General features: G+C 44.3%; 1 protein-coding gene across 4 annotated transcripts in view; it reads left to right on the top strand.

Moving 5' to 3' along the window:
* LOC135555476 (serine/threonine-protein kinase N1-like) overlaps positions 1-13,734 on the top strand; it is a 43,351-nt gene extending 29,617 nt beyond the window's left edge. For all 4 annotated transcript variants that reach the window (XM_064987941.1, XM_064987942.1, XM_064987939.1 and 1 more), the window contains exons 9-23: positions 1-101; positions 2,461-2,604; positions 5,751-5,823; positions 6,349-6,475; positions 6,594-6,681; positions 7,820-7,905; positions 8,229-8,301; positions 8,400-8,491; positions 8,771-8,947; positions 9,135-9,197; positions 9,321-9,397; positions 9,653-9,795; positions 10,945-11,052; positions 11,294-11,374; positions 12,658-13,734. The exon at positions 1-101 is cut by the window's left edge and continues 9 nt beyond it. In XM_064987941.1, the coding sequence (XP_064844013.1) occupies positions 1-101; positions 2,461-2,604; positions 5,751-5,823; positions 6,349-6,475; positions 6,594-6,681; positions 7,820-7,905; positions 8,229-8,301; positions 8,400-8,491; positions 8,771-8,947; positions 9,135-9,197; positions 9,321-9,397; positions 9,653-9,795; positions 10,945-11,052; positions 11,294-11,374; positions 12,658-12,861 (1,637 nt within the window). In that variant the 3' untranslated portion in view covers positions 12,862-13,734. The remainder of the gene's footprint in view (positions 102-2,460; positions 2,605-5,750; positions 5,824-6,348; positions 6,476-6,593; positions 6,682-7,819; positions 7,906-8,228; positions 8,302-8,399; positions 8,492-8,770; positions 8,948-9,134; positions 9,198-9,320; positions 9,398-9,652; positions 9,796-10,944; positions 11,053-11,293; positions 11,375-12,657) is intronic.
* Positions 13,735-19,620: the final 5,886 nt, after the last annotated feature.

Here is a 19,620-nt window from a genome sequence, read left to right as displayed (position 1 = left end):
GTGCGGTGTTGAAGCTCGAGAACACAGTGGTGGGACAGACATGCTGGAAGACAGTGGGAGAGCAGGCCTGGGACCAGACCTTCACTGTAGAACTGGAGAGAGTAAGATATTACATCATACAATACACACACAGAGACAGAGATAGAGATTCCCATGCCATTAAAGCCCCTTGCATTGAGAATTGAGAGAGAGAGGCACATTGAGAATTGAGAGAGAGAGGCACATAGAGAATTGAGAGAGAGAGGCACATAGAGAATTGAGAGAGAGAGGCACATAGAGAATTGAGAGAGAGAGGCACATAGAGAATTGAGAGAGAGAGGCACATAGAGAATTGAGAGAGAGAGAGGCACATTGAGAATTGAGAGAGAGAGAGGCACATAGAGCATTGAGAGAGAGGAACATTGAGAATTGAGAGAGAGAGAGGAACATTGAGAATTCAGAGAGAGAGAGGCACATTGAGAATTGAGAGAGAGAGGAACATTGAGAAATGAGAGAGAGAGAGAGGCACATTGAGAATTGAGAGAGAGAGAGAGAGAGAGGAACATTGAGAATTGAGAGAGAGAGAGGCACATTGAGAATTGAGAGAGAGAGAGGCACATTGAGAATTGAGAGAGAGAGGAACATTGAGAATTGAGAGAGAGAGGAACATTGAGAATTGAGAGAGAGAGAGGAACATTGAGAATTGAGAGAGAGAGAGGCACATTGAGAATTGAGAGAGAGAGAGGCACATTGAGAATTGAGAGAGAGAGAGAGAGGCACATTGAGAATTGAGAGAGAGAGAGAGAGGCACATTGAGAATTGAGAGAGAGAGAGGAACATTGAGAATTGAGAGAGAGAGAGAGGCACATTGAGAATTGAGAGAGAGAGGCACATTGAGAATTGAGAGAGAGAGGAACATTGAGAATTGAGAGAGAGAGAGGCACATTGAGAATTGAGAGAGAGAGAGAGGCACATTGAGAATTGAGAGAGAGAGAGAGAGGAACATTGAGAATTGAGAGAGAGAGAGAAAGGCACATTGAGAATTGAGAGAGAGAGAGAGAGAGAGAGAAAGGCACATTGAGAATTTAGAGAGAGAGGCACATTGAGAATTGAGAGAGAGAGAGAGGCACATTGAGAATTGAGAGAGAGAGAGGAACATTGAGAATTGAGAGAGAGAGAGAGGCACATTGAGAATTGAGAGAGAGAGAGGAACACTGAGAATTGAGAGAGAGAGAGGCACATTGAGAATTGAGAGAGAGAGAGGAACATTGAGAATTGAGAGAGAGAGAGGCACATTGAGAATTGAGAGAGAGAGAGAGGCACATTGAGAATTGAGAGAGAGAGAGGAACATTGAGAATTGAGAGAGAGAGAGGAACATTGAGAATTGAGAGAGAGAGAGGGGCACATTGAGAATTGAGAGAGAGGAACATTGAGAATTGAGAGAGAGAGAGAGAGAGAGGCACATTGAGAATTGAGAGAGAGAGGAACACTGAGAATTGAGAGAGAGAGAGAGAGAGGCACATTGAGAATTGAGAGAGAGAGAGGCACATTGAGAATTGAGAGAGAGAGAGGAACATTGAGAATTGAGAGAGAGAGAGAGGGGCACATTGAGAATTGAGAGAGAGAGAGGCACATTGAGAATTGAGAGAGAGAGAGGAACATTGAGAATTGAGAGAGAGAGAGAGGCACATTGAGAATTGAGAGAGAGAGAGGAACATTGAGAATTGAGAGAGAGAGAGAGGCACATTGAGAATTGAGAGAGAGAGAGAGAGGCACATTAAGAATTGAGAGAGAGAGGAACATTGAGAATTGAGAGAGAGAGAGGCACATTGAGAATTGAGAGAGAGAGAGGAACATTGAGAATTGAGAGAGAGAGAGGAACATTGAGAATTGAGAGAGATAGAGGAACATTGAGAATTGAGAGATAGAGAGAGGCACATTGAGAATTGAGAGAGAGAGAGAGAGGCACATTGAGAATTGAGAGAGAGGCACATTGAGAATTGAGAGAGAGAGAGAGGCACATTGAGAATTGAGAGAGAGAGAGGGGCACATTGAGAATTGAGAGAGAGAGAGGCACATTGAGAATTGAGAGAGAGAGAGAGGCACATTGAGAATTGAGAGAGAGAGAGAGGCACATTGAGAATTGAGAGAGAGAGAGAGGCACATTGAGAATTGAGAGAGAGAGAGGGGCACATTGAGAATTGAGAGAGAGAGAGGCACATTGAGAATTGAGAGAGAGTGAGAGGCACATTGAGAATTGAGAGAGAGAGGCACATTGAGAATTGAGAGAGAGAGAGGCACATTGAGAATTGAGAGAGAGAGAGAGGCACATTGAGAATTGAGAGAGCGAGAGGGGCACATTGAGAATTGAGAGAGAGAGAGAGGCACATTGAGAATTGAGAGAGCGTGAAAAGGTAAAAAGAAGTGTATCTACACCTGTGGTTGAAACAGTATGTGTGTTGACCTGTGTTTCGGCCCAGTCCAGGGAGATGGAGATAGCAGTGTACTGGAGGGACTACCGCTCCCTGTGTGCTCTCAAGTACCTGAAGCTGGAGGACTTCCTGGACAACCAGAAACACAGAGTTCAGCTGGAGCTGGAGCCTCAGGGCCTGCTGCTGGCTGAGGTACACACACCCCGCCATGTATACACATACACACATACAGAGACATGCGAACATGCAAACACACGCACCAACACATACATCCCTGCTCAATCCTGAACTATACAGTACTAGTCAAAAGTTTTGATACACCTACTCATTCAACGGTTTTTCTTTATTTTTTAATATTTTCTACTTTGTAGAATAATAATGAATTCATCAAATCTATGAAATAACATATGGAATCATATAGTAAGGAAAAAAAGGGTTAAACAAATAAAAATATATTTTAGATTTTAGTAACCTCCCTTTGCCTTGATGACAGCTTTGCACACTCTTGGAATTCTCTCAACCAGATTCATGATTTAGTCACCTGGAATGCATTTTGTTAAAAGTTCATTTGTGGAATTTGTTTCCTTCTTAATGCATTTGAGCCAATCAGTTGTGTTGTGTCAAGGTAGGGGTGGTATACAGAAGATAGCCCTATTTGGTAAAAGACCAAGTCCATATTATGGCAATAACAGCTCAAATAAGCAAAGAGAAAGAGAAAGAGTCCATCATAACTTTAAGACATGGTTTGTCAATATGGATAATTTCAAGAACTTTGAAAGTTTATTCAAGTGCAGTCACAAAAAACATCAAGTGCTATGATGAAACTGGCTCTCATGAGGACCGCCACAGGAAAGGAAGACCCAGAGTTACCTCTGCAGCAAAGGATAAGTTCATTAGAGTTACCAGCCTCAGAAATTGCAGCCCAAATAAATGCTTCACAGAGTTCAAGTAACAGAAACATCTCAACATCAACTGTTCAGAGGATACTGTGTGAATCAGGCCTTCATGGTCAAATTACTGCAAAGAAACCACTACTGAAGGACACCGATAAGAAGAAGAGACTTGCTTACTAAGAAACATGAGTAATGGACCGTTGGACATTTGTCCTTTGGTCTGGAGTCCAAATTAGAGATTATTGGTTCCAACCGCCGTGTCTTTGTGAGACTCAGTGTGGGTGAACGGATTATCTCCTCATGTGTATTTCCCACCGTAAAGCATGGAGGAGGAGGTTTTATGGTGTGCGGGTGCTTTGCTGGTGACACTGTCAATGATTTATTTAGAATTCTAAACACACTTAACCAGCATGGCTACCACAGCATTCTGTAGCATTACGCCATCCCATATGGTTTGCACTTAGTGGGAATATAATTACGACAAGGAACCAACACATCTCCAGGCTGAGTAAAGGCTATTTTACCAAGAAGGAGAGTATTGGAGTGCTGCATCAGATGACCTGGCCTCCACAATCCCCGACCTCAACCAAATTGAGATGGTTTGGAATGAGTCGGACCGCAGAGTGAAGAAAAGCAGCCAAGTGCTCAGCATATGTGGGAACTCCTTCAAGACTGTTGGAAAAGCATTCCAGGTTAATCTGGTTGGGAGAATGCCAATAGTGTGCAAAGCTGTCCTCAAGGCAAAGGATGGCTACTTTGAAGAATCTCAAATATAAAATATATTTTAATTTATTTAACACTTTTTTGGTTACTACATGATTCCATATGTGTTATTTCATAGTTTTGATGTCTTCACTATTATTCTACAATGTAGAAAATGGTTAAAAAATATATAAGAAAAACCCTTGAATGAGTAGGTTTGTCCAAACTTTTGACTGGTACTGTATGTGTCAGTGGCGATCAGTGCTATTTAAGATGAGGGAGGACGCACATTTTGTTTTATGAGCATGGCCTTATTTCTATTACAGCATATTGGATGACTGTCATTCATACTCCAGTCCCCCAGCTCAACGTAACATCGATGTGTTTCGGCTACTACATGATTCTCAAATTTTCCTTATACCCATCATAAGGTTTCTACAACCTAGCCTATGAATGAAAGTTTGCAATGTAGGTGCACAGGTCGAGATAAATTTGAGTAATCAAGGTGACAGAGAGTGACACATTCAATACCGCCTTGCACACACTTGCCAGCATCTAGCTGATCTAGGGTGTAATCATTAGTCCAACAGTTGCAAACAAGTTTCTATTAGACAAATTAAAATATGTTTATCCCCATTTCGTTCCATTTGCTTCCATTTAAGAATGCTTTTCAACTGAATTGGCGGAATGAATGCACCCTTGATCACCTGCAAACACAGGTCACTTTCATAGCAGCCACATACAAACAGTATGATCACTTTGATTGTTAATTCCTTTTTGCATCCACGTGCTCTCCTCCTCTCACCCTTTCCCTTCGCTTGTGGATTTCAGTGCACCACAAACACATCAGCTGTCTGTGACCAGGCGAAAAAATCTTTATAAGCCAAACCTTCATATCATAACCGCTGCACACAGCTTACATAATTGTCACCATTATTTGCTAACGTCATAGTCAACATAGCTACTAAAACTAACGCGTTAGTAAACCCACTACAATCATGCAGTACAGTGTAGTCAGCAAGCAGTTTAGCAGTTACACCGGCGGGCACCGGTGGCAGTAAATGAATAAAACAAAAAGCTTACCTTGACTTGGAAGAGTTCCAATGTTGGATCGCCATAGCCAGCTAGCGAACATGGCATCCCTCTCTGTTTGAGCCGGGTGTTTAAGTAGGCTAAACTAGCTAGCTGCGTTCGCTAGCTAAGTAAGTGAAAGTGAAAGTGAAAATATTTCTTGCTTCTTCATTTTTTACGAAATGTATTTGTTCAATTTTTTTTCCTCTTTGAGTCAACTACTCATTACATTTGTTTTAAGCACTGCAGTGCTAGCAAGCTGTAGTTTATGCTTTACAAGATTAATTATCTTGCAGTTCATGCTGCAAGAGCTCTGATAGTTTGGAGGACGCCCTCCGGGATGGTGTCATTATTACTGTGTAAGTCTATGGAATGAGGTGAGGACCATGAGCCTCCTAGGTTTTGTATTGAAGTCAATGTACCCAGAGGGTGGAAACTACCGACTAGAGTATGGTGCTACCCTACAGAGTGCTGTTGAAGCTACTGTAGACCATTGCAAAGCAGTGTGTTTTAATCAATTATGTGGTTACGTGAATATATTTAGTATAGTTTTCTCTAAAAAGGATAACTTTTTTAGATGTTTCACTATTTTTATTTTTATGAAATTCACTGAGGAGGATGGTCCTCCCCTTTCTCCTCTGATGAGTCTCCACTGATATGTGTGTATTTCAGGTAATGTTCTTCAACCCAGTCATAGTGAGAGGCCGAAGACTGCAGAGACAAAAGGTTTTCTCCAAACAGCATGGTAAGATAAGTTTTTCTCAGAACAGTGTGTTGTGTTAGTATGTGTAAACTCTTAGATAAAGCCCCATCTTGTTCTTTATGTTGTCAGCAGTTGCCAAGCCTGGCTCCATGTATCCCAGCATCCCTATAGGGCTCACACATGCATCACTGACGCCCCACTGCTTCCCCACTGAGTGGCATGGGGTTGCCCCCTAGACACTGATCTACAGTCAGTTTAGTGTTTCACCCCTAACATTGGGATTGGGGGAGGTCCTAGATATGTGACTACATGCAACCTCCACCCAGAACCCACTTTGTAACTTTGTATCCCTCTGTGCTCTGTATTGCCATCTAGTGTTGGAATTAGCAGTGCTGTGGATTAATCTGATGGTTTTAGGTGGTTTAATGCTTTGGAGTATGACAACTTGAGTGTGTCAGGGTTGAAACTTCTTCAGTGCAATCTGGGCAGTCCTAATGGATTGAGTAAACCATGTTAAAAGTTTCTGCGTGAACAGGTTAGATTGCATTGTGTGTGTGTGTGTTGCAGGTAAATCGTTCCTGCGTGCTCATCAGATGAATGTTGATATCGCCACCTGGGTTCGCCTACTGAGGAACGCCATCCCTACTGGAAATAACGTTCCCAGCTACACCCCACACTTACGCTCACATTCTGGGTACTGTACACACACACACAGATAGCCTTTCTCATACCTCTTTAATGCTTCAGACAGCAAGCACAACATATACTGTACATGGGGAGACTGTTGACTGGTGTTTCTGTGTGTGTCGTAGGGAGATCTCAGTGGAGAAGCTGACTCTGGAGAGCGACTCTCCTCTGAGACCTGCGATCAGGAGAGACGCTTTTGACACACCCCACCTGGTGAGAAGAAGAGAAGGAAGGGATGAACAGAGGGATGAAGAAGGGAGGGATGGGAGGATGAGGAAGGGGGAGGGATGGGAGGGAGGGAGGGAGGGAGGGAGGGAGGGAGGGAGGGAGGGAGGAGGGAGGGAGGGGGAGGGAGGGAGGATGAGGAGGGAGGGAGGGAGGGAGGGAGGGGGAGGGAGGGGAGGGGGAGGGAGGGAGGGAGGGAGGGAGGGAGGGAGGGAGGGAGGGGGAGGGAGGGAGGAGGGAGGGAGGGAGGGATGAGAGGATGGAGGGAGGGAGGGATGAGAGGATGGAGGGATGGGGAGGGATGGAAGGATGAGGGAGGGATGGGAGGATGGAGGGAGGGAGGGATGGGAGGGGGAGGGAGGGAGGGAGAGAGCAAGGGAGGGAGGGATGAGAGGATGGAGGGAGGGAGGGATGGGAGGATGAGGGAGGGAGGAGGAGAGCGAGGGAGGGAGGGATGGGAGGATAGAGGGAGGGTGCGGCGATGGAGTGATAATCATCTGATAGCCATCTCTGTAGTATCACATTCCCTTTGGCCATTCCCTCCAGAAAGCCTTTGATTAAAAAACAGTGATATTGTCATATTGGACTGTTAGACTAGGATGAATCTGGAGCGAGACAGAGCAGGGCCTTGGAAGAAGGAGAGGAGAGAGGTAACAATAAGAAAGGGAGAAATCCACACTAATTAGACCAAATTGGATCGAATGAGCTTTAATTAGATCAAAGCCCAATCTGTGTTAGATTCCAAGTGTGTAAAACATGATTGGCACGAGAGGACAGAGAGAGAGGGACAGAGGGAGTGATAGAGGGAGAGAGATGCGGAGGAAGGGAGGGCCTTGGTAACAGATGGTATGGTCAGTGGGGCTGGGGGATTACTGGATTAGTTACTCTAGTGTTTTTCGAGAACTAATTAACAGTAACGAGGAAGAGAGGAGAGGAAAGGGGATTGAGCAGCCAGCCAGCCAGCAGGGAACTGGCTACTAATAATGATGAGTGACAAAATTACTGTTGCCCTGTCTGTCTGTTTTTCCTTTTCCCTCTCTCACCTTCTCCCTCATTCTCTCTATCTATCCCTCTCCCCTCTTTATATGTCTATCTCTCCATCTCTCTTTTTCTCTCTCACTCTCAGGAACAGCCTGTGATTGAGCCCTTGTCCCCTCCGGACCTCGCCCAAGGGCGGCCAACCAGAACCCTATCCACGAGTTCCTTGCGCAGGTACAGCAACATGCAGAGTTGGCACAGTGTGTCCTCACACTCACACCTGAGGCCATCCTCTCACAATATGGCCCCTACAGTATGATGCTGGAGAAACACGCCCACTCACAATATGGCCACCTGACCTCCTCCATAACACATTACTGTAGCCACAGAGACATATATCACACCAACATGCTCTCTATAGAAGTGATAGGTAGACACAAAACACCAGATAATACTGCATCCTGTTTCTTCAGCTAGCAGATGACCCTCAAGATGGTAAAGCAAAGGCTATTTCAGTGATTGTGATCATGATTATTTTCTTTGTGTCCTGGTATTAGACAGAGCAAAGGCCCTCTGTGTCTGCAGGACTTCAAGCTGATCGCTGTGCTGGGCAGGGGACACTTTGGCAAAGTATGTGTCCTCACATTTGAAATATCCTCCCTTTGTTTGGAAGTTCTCCATCCAGAGGATTCAGGTCGAGATTCACATGAACCACTGCTGTTTTCCAGGTGTTGTTGTCGGAGTACAAGAGGACAGGCAGTGTGTTCGCTATCAAAGCCCTGAAGAAGGGAGACATTGTGGCGCGGGACGAAGTGGACAGGTATGGATCTACACTAGAATGCAACACAGGCCAAGACAGAATCAAGGCAGAATATTATGCCTCTCTCTGACAATATATGACCTTCATCATGGTGATATTTCTATGACTGGATTGTCTAGTTTTATATACAGTGTGCCACAATATTATTGTCAACACAAAACTGATCAGCAACAAACCATGGCAAACATATACACTGTACAAGTTAACTGTGTGTTTACATACTGTACTTGACATTAGACAGTTGTCTCCCTCTTCTCCCTCTCCTCTCTCCCTCCTCAGTTTGAAGTGTGAGAAGCGTATTTTTGAGACAGTGAACAGCTCCCACCATCCCTTCCTGGTCAACCTGTTTGCATGTTTCCAGACCCCAGAACACGTGTGCTTCGTCATGGAGTACACGGCTGGGGGTGACCTCATGATGCATATCCACGCAGACGTCTTTACAGAGCCCCGAGCCGTGTGGGTACCGCTGTGTATTTCTGTGTTTGCTGTGTTCTACTGAATGTGTAACGGAACATGGGGGATGAGCAGGCATGCTTTGAGATATGTATATTTGTATTCATATGGTTGTGTACTGTATGCGTACTCATATCCATCCACGGTCTGCTGTTACTGTCGCCTGTCTGTCTGTCTGTCTGTCCTGCAGGTTCTACGCAGCCTGTGTGGTTTTGGGCCTGCAGTTTCTTCATGACCATAAGATTGTGTACCGGTGAGTACTCTGGGTAGACATGAAACACAGACCACATGAAAGACAGGCACCCTCTCATCCTCCTACCCCTTCATCCTCAGAGTACCTATCAATTTTGAATTAATCTTCATCCCTCCTCCTCAGGGACCTTAAACTCGATAACTTGTTGCTGGATACACAGGGCTACGTGAAGATTGCAGACTTTGGGCTCTGCAAAGAGGGTATGTTCACTTATTCAGCATGTCTCATGTCTCTGTAAGGATGCAAGGTCATAGCGGTTGTAGTTTGGAGTACTTTTGAGTCTTATTATTGAAGCCTCTATTTGCTAATGTGCTCATGTTTTTATATATTTGTGACTCAGTTTGTGTCTCTCTCGCTCTCTTTCCTCTCTCTGTTTTTCTCTCACAACAACCTCTCTCTCACTGCTTCTCTTTTCTTCCCTTCTTCTCATTCCTGATCTCTCTCTACTTCCCCAGGTATGGGCTATGGGGACAGGACCAGTACGTTCTGTGGTACTCCTGAGTTCCTGGCTCCAGAGGTTCTGACAGACACCTCCTACACCAGGGCAGTGGACTGGTGGGGCCTGGGAGTACTGGTGTATGAGATGCTGGTGGGAGAGGTAAGAGACTTGACTCTAAAAACCTCTTCAGAGAATTATATAAATATGACTCCATACATATCGAGTCTTATTATTTAGACATGCTCTGGAACTTTGGCGACTACTAAAGTATTTTTTAAACCTCCCGCTTTGGGTTGGATGTGTCAATGTGTAGTTCATACATGCATAGTTCATTAGGAGAATTACTGTCTTACCTCAGTTAGCCACGAAATCCCTAGTTCTGGAAGCTGTGCTGCACCATTTTCCCCTCACGTGGTCCAACCCCCTAGCAATTCGTGTTCAACCAATGAGTTTCAGCCCGTCGCCATATGAGTGACAGCTAGCAAGATGCACCCACAGCAGAGCGAACGAGAGGCAATTTCAGGGGAGCACTTTCAGAGCTACTGGCTAAAAAGTATACAAAAGTACCGGAGAATCCCTTTAATGAGTTAAGCCCTTACCTTTAAAGTAATATATACTTTAAGCCAGTAATATATACTTTAAGCCTTTATGGTAATACAGCACTTTAGTCTATATTACATAAAGTTATGTGTGTTTGAGCCATATGTTACAAAAACTAATATAATGTAACGACTCACTAGGCATGGTGGGGGGATGGATGGATGGCAATGATGAGCAATAATGACAGAAGTCTTACACAGAAGCACAACTTAAACCAAGCTGGCATATTTATTCAAAATAAAAGGGTCACGAAGATAGTTCTCAAACTGTAACTGAAAACAAAACACTCTCCCACAGAGGGTTTAAATGAACTTAAAGTTAAACTAAACTTAAAACTAGCTGGGCTGCTACCCAGCTTACCAGCTTCACAATGTCCATGGGCTTCAAACAAATGTCTATAGAGCTCAGCCTTCGGCATCTAGCCAGGAGCTTTTCCCAGATGTCTGTAATGCTCGGCCTGCAGCATTCAGCCAGTAGCTCCTCTTCTCATGCTGAACTGAACTTGCACCTTATATGCCCCAGGTGTATTGCAGCCTAACGAGGCTGAGTGGCTTCAGATGTGGGGCTTGGCACTGCAGCCTAAAAATGCTGGTTGTGTGGTGTGGCTTACACTCCAAACAGTGGCATTCCCTGGCCACATCACCGGGGCGCCATAATAGGTTAAATGAGTGGCTGCGAGCGTGACAGTGTGGTCTATGTGTGTGTCAGTCTCCATTCCCAGGTGATGATGAAGAGGAGGTGTTTGACAGTATAGTGAATGACGAGGTGCGCTACCCTCGCTTCCTCTCCACAGAGGCCATCGGCATCATGAGACGGGTAAGCTCCTCCCCCAACATTCACATCCCACCAATCACCAGTGGACTAAGAGAGAATCTCATTGATCGACATGGTCAGTTTGGTCACTGTAAAGGTGGAGCCATTTTGCTTCTAGTTTTCAGTCTGGGTTTTCTGTTAAAGAATGTGTTTCTGATGTTTTTCAGCTGTTAGCCATCTGTGTGTGTTGCTAGTTGGTGTTGGGTCTGTCTGGGTTGAGGTGTTTGTTGTTTTCTGTTGCCAGTTGTTGAGGAGGAACCCGGAGCGGCGCCTAGGCTCTGGTGAGAAAGATGCTGATGATGTCAAGAAACAGCCTTTCTTTAGGGTGAGTCTCTCCCCCTCTCTCTCTCTCAAGGTCTCTCTCTCTCTCTCTCTCAAGTTCCCTCTCTCTCTCCCTCAAGTTCCCTCTCTCTCTCAAGTTCCCTCTCTCTCTCAAGTTCCCTCTTTCACTCTTTCTCAAGTTCTCTCTCTCACTCAAGTTCCCTCTTTCTCTCTCTCTCACTCAAGTTCCCTCTTTCTCTCAAGTTCCCTCTTTCTCTCTCTCTCAAGTTCTCTCTATTTCAAGTTCTCTCTCTCTCTCAAGTTCCATCTTTATCTCTCTCTCACTCAAGTTCCCTTGCTCTCTCTCACTCAAGTTCCCTCACTCTCTCTCTCAAGTTCCCTCGCTCTCTCTCTCTCAAGTGCTCTCGCTCTCTCAAGTTCGCTCTCTCTCTCTCAAGTTCCCTCTCTCTCTCAAGTTCCCTCGCTCTCTCTCAAGTTCCCTCTCTCTCCCTCTCAAGTTCTCTCTCTCTCAATTTCCTCTCTCTCTCTCTCAATTTCCCTCTCTCTCTCTCTCTCTCTCTCTCTCTCAAGTTCCCTCACTCTCTCTCAAGTTCCTTCGCTCTCTCTCGCTCTCTCTCACTCAAGTTCCCTCACTCTCTCTCACTCAAGTTCCCTCACTCTCTCTCTCTCAAGTTCCCTCACTCTCTCTCAAGTTCCCTCGCTCTCTCTCGCTCTCTCTCACTCAAGTTCCCTCACTCTCTCTCACTCAAGTTCCCTCGCTCTCTCTCGCTCTCTCTCACTCAAGTTCCCTCACTCTCTCTCACTCAAGTTCCCTCACTCTCTCTCACTCAAGTTCCCTCACTCTCTCTCACTCAAGTTCCCTCGCTCTCTCTCACTCAAGTTCCCTCGCTCTCTCTCACTCAAGTTCCCTCGCTCTCTCTCACTCAAGTTCCCTCGCTCTCTCTCACTCAAGTTCCCTCGCTCTCTCTCACTCAGGTTCCCTTGCTCTCTCTCTATCAAGTTCCCTCGCTCTCTCTCTATCAAGTTTCCTCGCTCTCCTTCTCAAGTTCTCTCTCTCACTCAAGTTCCCTCCCTCTCTCTCACTCAAGTTCCCTCGCTCTCTCTCTCTCTCTCTCAAACACAGACACACATGTCATTAGTTAACATTCCTTATAAACCACTGATTAAACAATTTTTATGTAATCAATGAGCCTGTTAAATAGTTCCAGCATCTGCTTCAACTCTATGTGGTAGTGTCACATCAGGGGTTGCTGTTTTCAGTTGCATAGATGATTCAATTCACCTGGATTCTATGAACCAATCCGGTCTCTCTGTTCCCCCTCTCAGAGTGTGGACTGGGAAGCGCTGCTGCAGAGGCAGCTCCCGACCCCATTCGTCCCCAACATCAGGGGGAGGGAGGACGTCAGTAACTTTGACGAGGAGTTCACCGCTGAGACCCCCGCCCTCACGCCGCCCCGCGAACGCCGCACCCTCTCCCGCAAGGACCAGGACTGCTTCAAAGACTTTGACTACATCTCTGACCTCTGCTAAGGGTCAAGGTCAGACTCTCCCTTTATACTGTAAGAGGAACTGACACGGGACTATGCACTGCGAGGGGGATATTACCAGGAGAGGTTTACTGCTGTTCTGTCCTGTCTGAACTGTGAAGAGGCAGGATAATGTTACGGGAGGATGTGAATGCTGCTGCGGAGATACTGACCTCTATGGATTTCTGGAGGGGCTTTTATAGGATGATACATGAAGATACGCTCAGTGGATGAGTGCTGGGACACAGTATCTGTGCAGCATATCAACACTGGAACTGAGTAAAGTTTATTTCCCTATAGAAAGTAATGGAGCCCACTTAAAAGATGAAAAGTATATTCTCTGTAGAAGACAATACAGTTGGTGCAGGGATCATCAGATATGATTACTCTCAAATGGACCTCTCTCTATTGCCTCTCTGTCTGCTGTCTCTCCTCTCCCTTTATGGTTTGAGGCTGCTTACTGTTTCTGTGTGTAAATTCTGATCCTGCCTCAGTCTGTTCCCATTGCTGTCCATCTAGAGTCCTGCACCTCTCATAAATGACCACAGGGTGGAGCCATAGAGAAGGTTGAGTGTTCCAAAGAAATTGAGATGAGTGGGGTGCAGATTCAGTGTATGACGACTGTCAAGGGATGCTAGTGAGGATGATGAGGTTGGAAGGTTGAGGTGTTTTTCTGTGTTTGTGCTGGGTCCTCACTATGTCATGTTACCCATCGTCTTCAAATGGGATACTCCTCTACTGTCCCCACTCGGTACGAGTTTTATCCTCAATCATTTAGAATAATTTTTCTGTGATTTTAGTTTCATTCTGGTGTTTGATTTGTCAATCATGCTGATGTTATGTCTGGAATTGTGACTTAGTAAAAATGTGAACTCAATGGACTGACTCGCAGCTTTGTGACTCTTCAGCCCAATTACCATTCAGCCAGCTACATTAGCAGCAATTCTTTTAACTTAATTTTTCATTTTTGTGATATAAAACCTACAACATGAGTACAGTAGTGTATATTGTTTATGGATTGTCTCACACAATCCAAACTAATATAACTACATTTGTTTGTCATCCAGGATTGTCTGAACTCCTTTTAAAGCAATGTTAATGCCTGCTGTTACGTTCATTATGTTGAGTAATAGAACAGAGCAGAGTGTGCTGCATGTCACCAGACACCGTAAGCAGTAGCGGATAAACCATGAAGACACTCAGTCCTAATGGGCCAAACACGTATTTTCCATCATTGTGTGTGTGTGTGTTCTCTCCAGGTCAGAAACACACTGTGGAATTTGGAGTCTCTCTGCTGTAGATTCACATAAACAATGAATGACTAGGCCTAAGGTCAACATAATGCAATATAATAAAATGGATGAGAATGAAACGGTCAGTAGAGCAGGGCCTCCATAGTGGTGCAGCGGTCTAAGGCCCTGCATCACAATGCTAGAGGGGTCATTACAGACCCGGCCGTGCTCGGGAGTCCCTTTGGGCGGCGTACAATTGGCCCAGCGTCGACCGGGTTAGGGGAGGTTTGGCCTTACTTGGCTCATTGCGCTTTAGCGACTCCTTGTGGCGGGCCAGACGCCTGCAGGTTGACCTTGGTCGTCAGTTGAAAGGGGTTTCCTCCAACACATTGGTGCGGGCAGGTGTTAAGAAGCATGGTTTGTTGGCGGTTCATGTTTCGGAGGACGCATGCCTCGACCTTTGCCTCCCGAGACAGTTGGGGAGTTGCAGCAATGAGACAAGGTCGAAATTAGGGAGAAAAAGGGGGTGTAATACAACAAATTAAAAAATAGGTAATTTTAGCCCAGCGTGTTATGCCATCACAGAGCAATAGTTACAGCAGTGCTCAGTGATCTCAGGGGGCTGGAACTATGTCTGAAACAGAGAATACCAACCAGCAAGAAAGTAGACAAAGACTGACACAGTGGGAAACCAGTGCAGGTAGGTAGGTGTAGAGATGGTGACATATGGCATGGACAAAGAAATAGGAGCGACACTCTAGCACCCTGAGAACAGAGCTGAGTCTGATACTGTACAACAGGAGAGGATGTGGTCCCATTGTTATTATTCAATGTGCTAATGACAATACTGTGCCCTGGAGAAGAGGAACAGGAGAATGAAAGACAGAAGGAATAATGTGTCAGATTATCATTTTGATGCAGAAAAGGGGGGGAGAGAGAGACAGGGAACATCACTGTAGAGAAAAAAAGGGAGAAAAGATGTGGAGAGGTGGGGTTAGATGAGGAGAGATGAACGTGTTGATGGTGTGTGTGGAGAGGGGGCACTCAAGCAGTGGGAGTGAGGGGGTCAGGGTGTTCCTGGAACACACTTCTCTCCTCCCTCGTTCTGTCCTTCTTTCCCTCACTCCCATCTTCACTGCAGCCTACTTTAAAAGGAGACTGCGGTTTCATTTTTTCCTGCCCTTTTCTGATCAAAGCCAATATAAGAAACCATTACCAGGAAGAGACAGGAGTGTCTCTCTCTCTCTCTCTCTCTCTCTCTCCTTCTCTCTCTCTCTCTCTCTCTCTCTCTCTCTCTCTCTCTCTCTCTCTCTCCTCTCTCTCTCTCTCTCTCTCTCTCCTTCTCTCTCTCTCTCTCTCTCCTCTCTCTCTCTCTCTCTCTCCTTCTCTCTCTCTCTCTCTCTCCTCTCTCTCCTTCTCTCTCTCTCTCTCTCTCTCCTTCTCTCTCTCTCTCTCTCTCTCCTCTCTCTCTCTCTCCTCTCTCTCTCTCTCTCCTCTCTCTCTCTCTCTCTCCTTCTCTCTCTCTCTCTCTCTCTTCTCTCTCTCTCTCTCTCTCTCTCTCTCTTCTCTCTCTCTCTCTCCTTCTCTCACTCTCTCTCTCTCCTTCTCTCCCTCTCTCTCCTTCTCTCTCTCTCTCTCTCCTTCTCTCCTCTCTCTCTCTCTCTCTCTCTCTCTCTCTCTCCTTCTCTCTCTCTCTCCTTCTCTCTCTCTCTCTCTCTCTCTCTCTCTCTCTCTCTCTCTCTCTCTCTCTCTCTCTCTCTCTCTCTCTCTCTCTCCTCTCTCTCTCTCCTCTCTCTCCTCTCTCTCTCTCTCTCTCTCTCTCTCTCTCTCTCTCTCTCTCTCCTTCTCTCTCTCTCTCTCTCTCTCTGTAGGACACACTGTAGCAGTCTAGGACACCATGGGCAGTGAACAGAGACCAACAATAACTACCCACAATAACTAACTTATTGTCATTGTTGGAAAAATATGTGAATGTCACCGATCCAGAAAATATGCTAAGCGCAATGACAAACAGGTGTAGCTAAAGAGCATCAGGTTGCTACACATCAATGTCACCAACTTGGCCTGCTGAAGGCTCTACGGCTCAAATGCCCCTGCTGCATGTTCTTCAGTCTGTTTATCCAGTCTGCCAGTCCAATGTGCTCTGATCTCTTTACTTAAGAAACCAGGACAGATAAGTGGTTGTTGGAGCAATAGTGGGCCTTTAACTAGCAACGGTGCATAGAGAGACGAATGCATGCAATTATAGATATCTTCCCTGACTTGGTCTGCCTCAGAGTCACACTCACATTAACCATCCTCATATACTTTGTCTGTATTTCCATGTGGCTCTGTTTGTTTCAATATGTAACATGCATTTTCTTAAACTAATCTGTAAGTGTTTTGGTTTATGGCAACCATTACTGAGGAGGCTGTTTCAGATTACATGATGTAGGTAGTCTCAAGCAACATTATGCTCTGCGCTGCTCTGACATAGATTCTGAATGTAAGTTGTAGGTAATGTAAAAGTTCTGGACATCCTCCCTCTTAAATGGATACCACTAGAGATTGGATGGCACATTGCAAGACACCATAATGTGACACATGAAGAAATATGAAATGAGACTTTACACCCTTATACCTCAAATGGAACCATATAAACCCCAGAATAGTGTTGTTTGACAACATAGGAGTTGAATTAACTCTTGCGATTGTATTGAGCGTAAACGTTACTCTAAATAATTAACTCTAGAATACTGAACAACACTGCAGAGATTGAAAATAATTATTTTGAATTAATACTGTACAGAGTGAAACCCAATGAAGCAGAGTTAAATATCAACACTAAATTGAGCGTACACAACTCTGAAAAAATAACTATTGCCAGAGTACGTTTTACATAATTTTCTGGTCAAATCCCAAAACCCTGAGTCTACTTAGGAAATAGAGGCGTTGTTGAACTCTGCAGAAGACACGGTCTACTTGGACCTTCCAGTTCAGTACATTGTCCTAGTGTGCACCCAGCTACTTGTACGAACTAAGCTGTGCTGTGTTAGCATTGTGAACAACCACAGGCACGTGGTTGCCAACAGATTTGGGGTCAAACACCATCTCCTCTGTTTTCTTTACATTGAGGATAAGATGGTGCTCATCACACCACTTGACAGACCTTTGAATTTCTGACCTGTACACGGTAGTATCAGCATCTTTATACATCACACCAAGGACGGCCATATCATCAGAAAACTTGACAATATAGTTATTAGGATTACTGCTAGTGCATTCATGTGTGCACAACCCTGCGGGCCCCTGTGCTAATGTCTCTAGCCTCAGAGAGGGTTCTGTTAACACTAACCTGCTGAGTATGGCTCGTCAGGAATGAGCGCTACCACCTTATGATACAGGAGTTAACACTCGTCTGCTTTAAAACTGACTGAGTAGGACATGTGGCTGTGTTGTGTTAAACGCTGAACTGAAATAAATAACAGGCCTCGGGGTTTTCCAGATGCTTAACAATGAGATGCACTATGGTGTTGATTGCATCATCTTGTCTCACAACTTCTCTTATAGGCAAATTACTAAGGATCTAACACAGGGTTCACATCTGAATGGAGCTCGCACACCATGATCTTTATATTCTTACAGGTGTGCTTGAAGACTCAAATGACAACTACAGGGTTGATTTCCAACCTAGGAACACAATAATCAATAACAATGGAGCCAATCACATCATTATCACACTCAACAGAGAAGTCATGTACATCAAATCTTGTATAAAAAAAACATTTAATTCATTGGCTTTGGTCAGCTCATCTGGTGTGTGCAAGCATTTATTTTGCAGGGTTTATGTTGGTGATTGTTCGCATCAACTCCCACCATTTTTTGGAGTTCTTTGTAAGGAACTATTTGTTCCCACTGATTCCGTGTGTTGTTTCCTTGTCTCTCTGAGCATTTGGTTGAGCTCCTTTTGCACCCATTTCAGTTGTTGTTTGTCCTTGTTTTTGAATGGTTGCTTCTTGCCTCTTGCAATTGATCCAGTCCTTGACCTCATTTGTGATGTAGTGTGTGTTGTTTGGGTATGCCTTTTTGTCTTCTGGCATATCAGAGTCAACACAGAAATGTATGTAGTCTGTGACAACCTGTGCTGACTTGTGCATGTCTAACGCATGAAAAATGTCCCAATCTGGACACAGAACATCCCTTAAGTGATTCTATACTGTCCTGCTTCCAGACATTCACAGATTTCACAAGGGGTTTACTGCTCCTGAGCTGTAGGTAGGTGGGAATGAGCTGGACAGTGTTGTGATCAAGCTAGACAGGGATGGTTTGGCTCTAGCTGTGTAAAGGAGATTGAGGATGTACTGAGAGCTCCAACTGAACAGAGAACCTAGCCGACAAGAAAAGGACGGCTATGGAAGGAAAAATACATTCATAGAAAGGTGGAAATTAAAGAAGGCCTGACTGAGACTGAAAAGTGAGTTGGTTAGGACGAAAACAAGTCAGCAAGGGTGATGTTCTCCCTCTGTGAAAAGGGTTCTACCTGGAACCAAAAAGGGTTCTTCAAAGCGTTCTCCTATCTGGACAGCCGAAGAACCTTTTTAGGTTCTACAGTACATAGTGTATGTTCACATAAATTGCAGCCAAGACTGGAATTTTCATTTAATTTCCGGGGCCATACTTCTTTTCATAGATAGATTGCATGTCTGCTCATTTAATTCTCAAGCCACCAACATAATATTTCATAGACATCGTTTACCAACTGGGGTCATTTTGACCCCAAGAAGAAACTATTGGAAAAAGCATCAATCACAGCAAAATATCAACTTATGTTTTATCAAAACATCATAAAACATTTGATACATGTTATCTGAAGTAAAAGATGACCAGAATAGACTGTTATTTTAGCAAAATTACTGTTAATCAGCATATTCTGTCAAACATATATATGCATTTTTCCTTTATAAAATTTGCAGCTTTTTCCAAAGTACAATCCACATTAGCACTAAAAAAGCTAATTTAACGTAATTGAATTATAGTTACATTTAGTTTTCAGAATTTTTAAGTAAATATCAATTGTGTCATATTCATGTGGACAAAATTATCATATTTTCGAGGGGCAGTACAGCAACATTTTAAAAACATTTTATTGACAAAAAGTATTCAATTCATTTCAAAAGTGATTCTGAGTAACAATGACCAAACTATTGCAAAAATAATGCCCACATCTAAGTTACTACAAACCAAAGTATATAGCACCAAACATATACGTCCAAGTTGCACATATAGAATATTGGAGGATATTATAGGAATTCTGGTATTAATGTCATATTTTCAGTAGAATAATTATTTTTTTGGAGAATACACACCAATACAACACTATGTGTACATTTAGAGGTGTAGCTGGTTTTTGTATTATTATTTTATCAAGTATTCATAGCACTGACATACTTTTATCAGCTGTTTTGACAACTACTAAGCATGTATGTGGTCTTACCTAGTTATAACCATTTATAACCATAGGCCCTAAAATAACTACATTTCGGAGAATACAC

The sequence above is a fragment of the Oncorhynchus masou genome, chromosome 15 (assembly GCF_036934945.1).
Source record: "Oncorhynchus masou masou isolate Uvic2021 chromosome 15, UVic_Omas_1.1, whole genome shotgun sequence".
In the NCBI taxonomy this organism is placed as follows: Eukaryota; Metazoa; Chordata; class Actinopteri; order Salmoniformes; family Salmonidae; genus Oncorhynchus; species Oncorhynchus masou.
The sequence above is the reverse complement of the archived record's forward strand: the minus strand, read 5'-3'. Positions and strand labels throughout refer to the sequence as shown.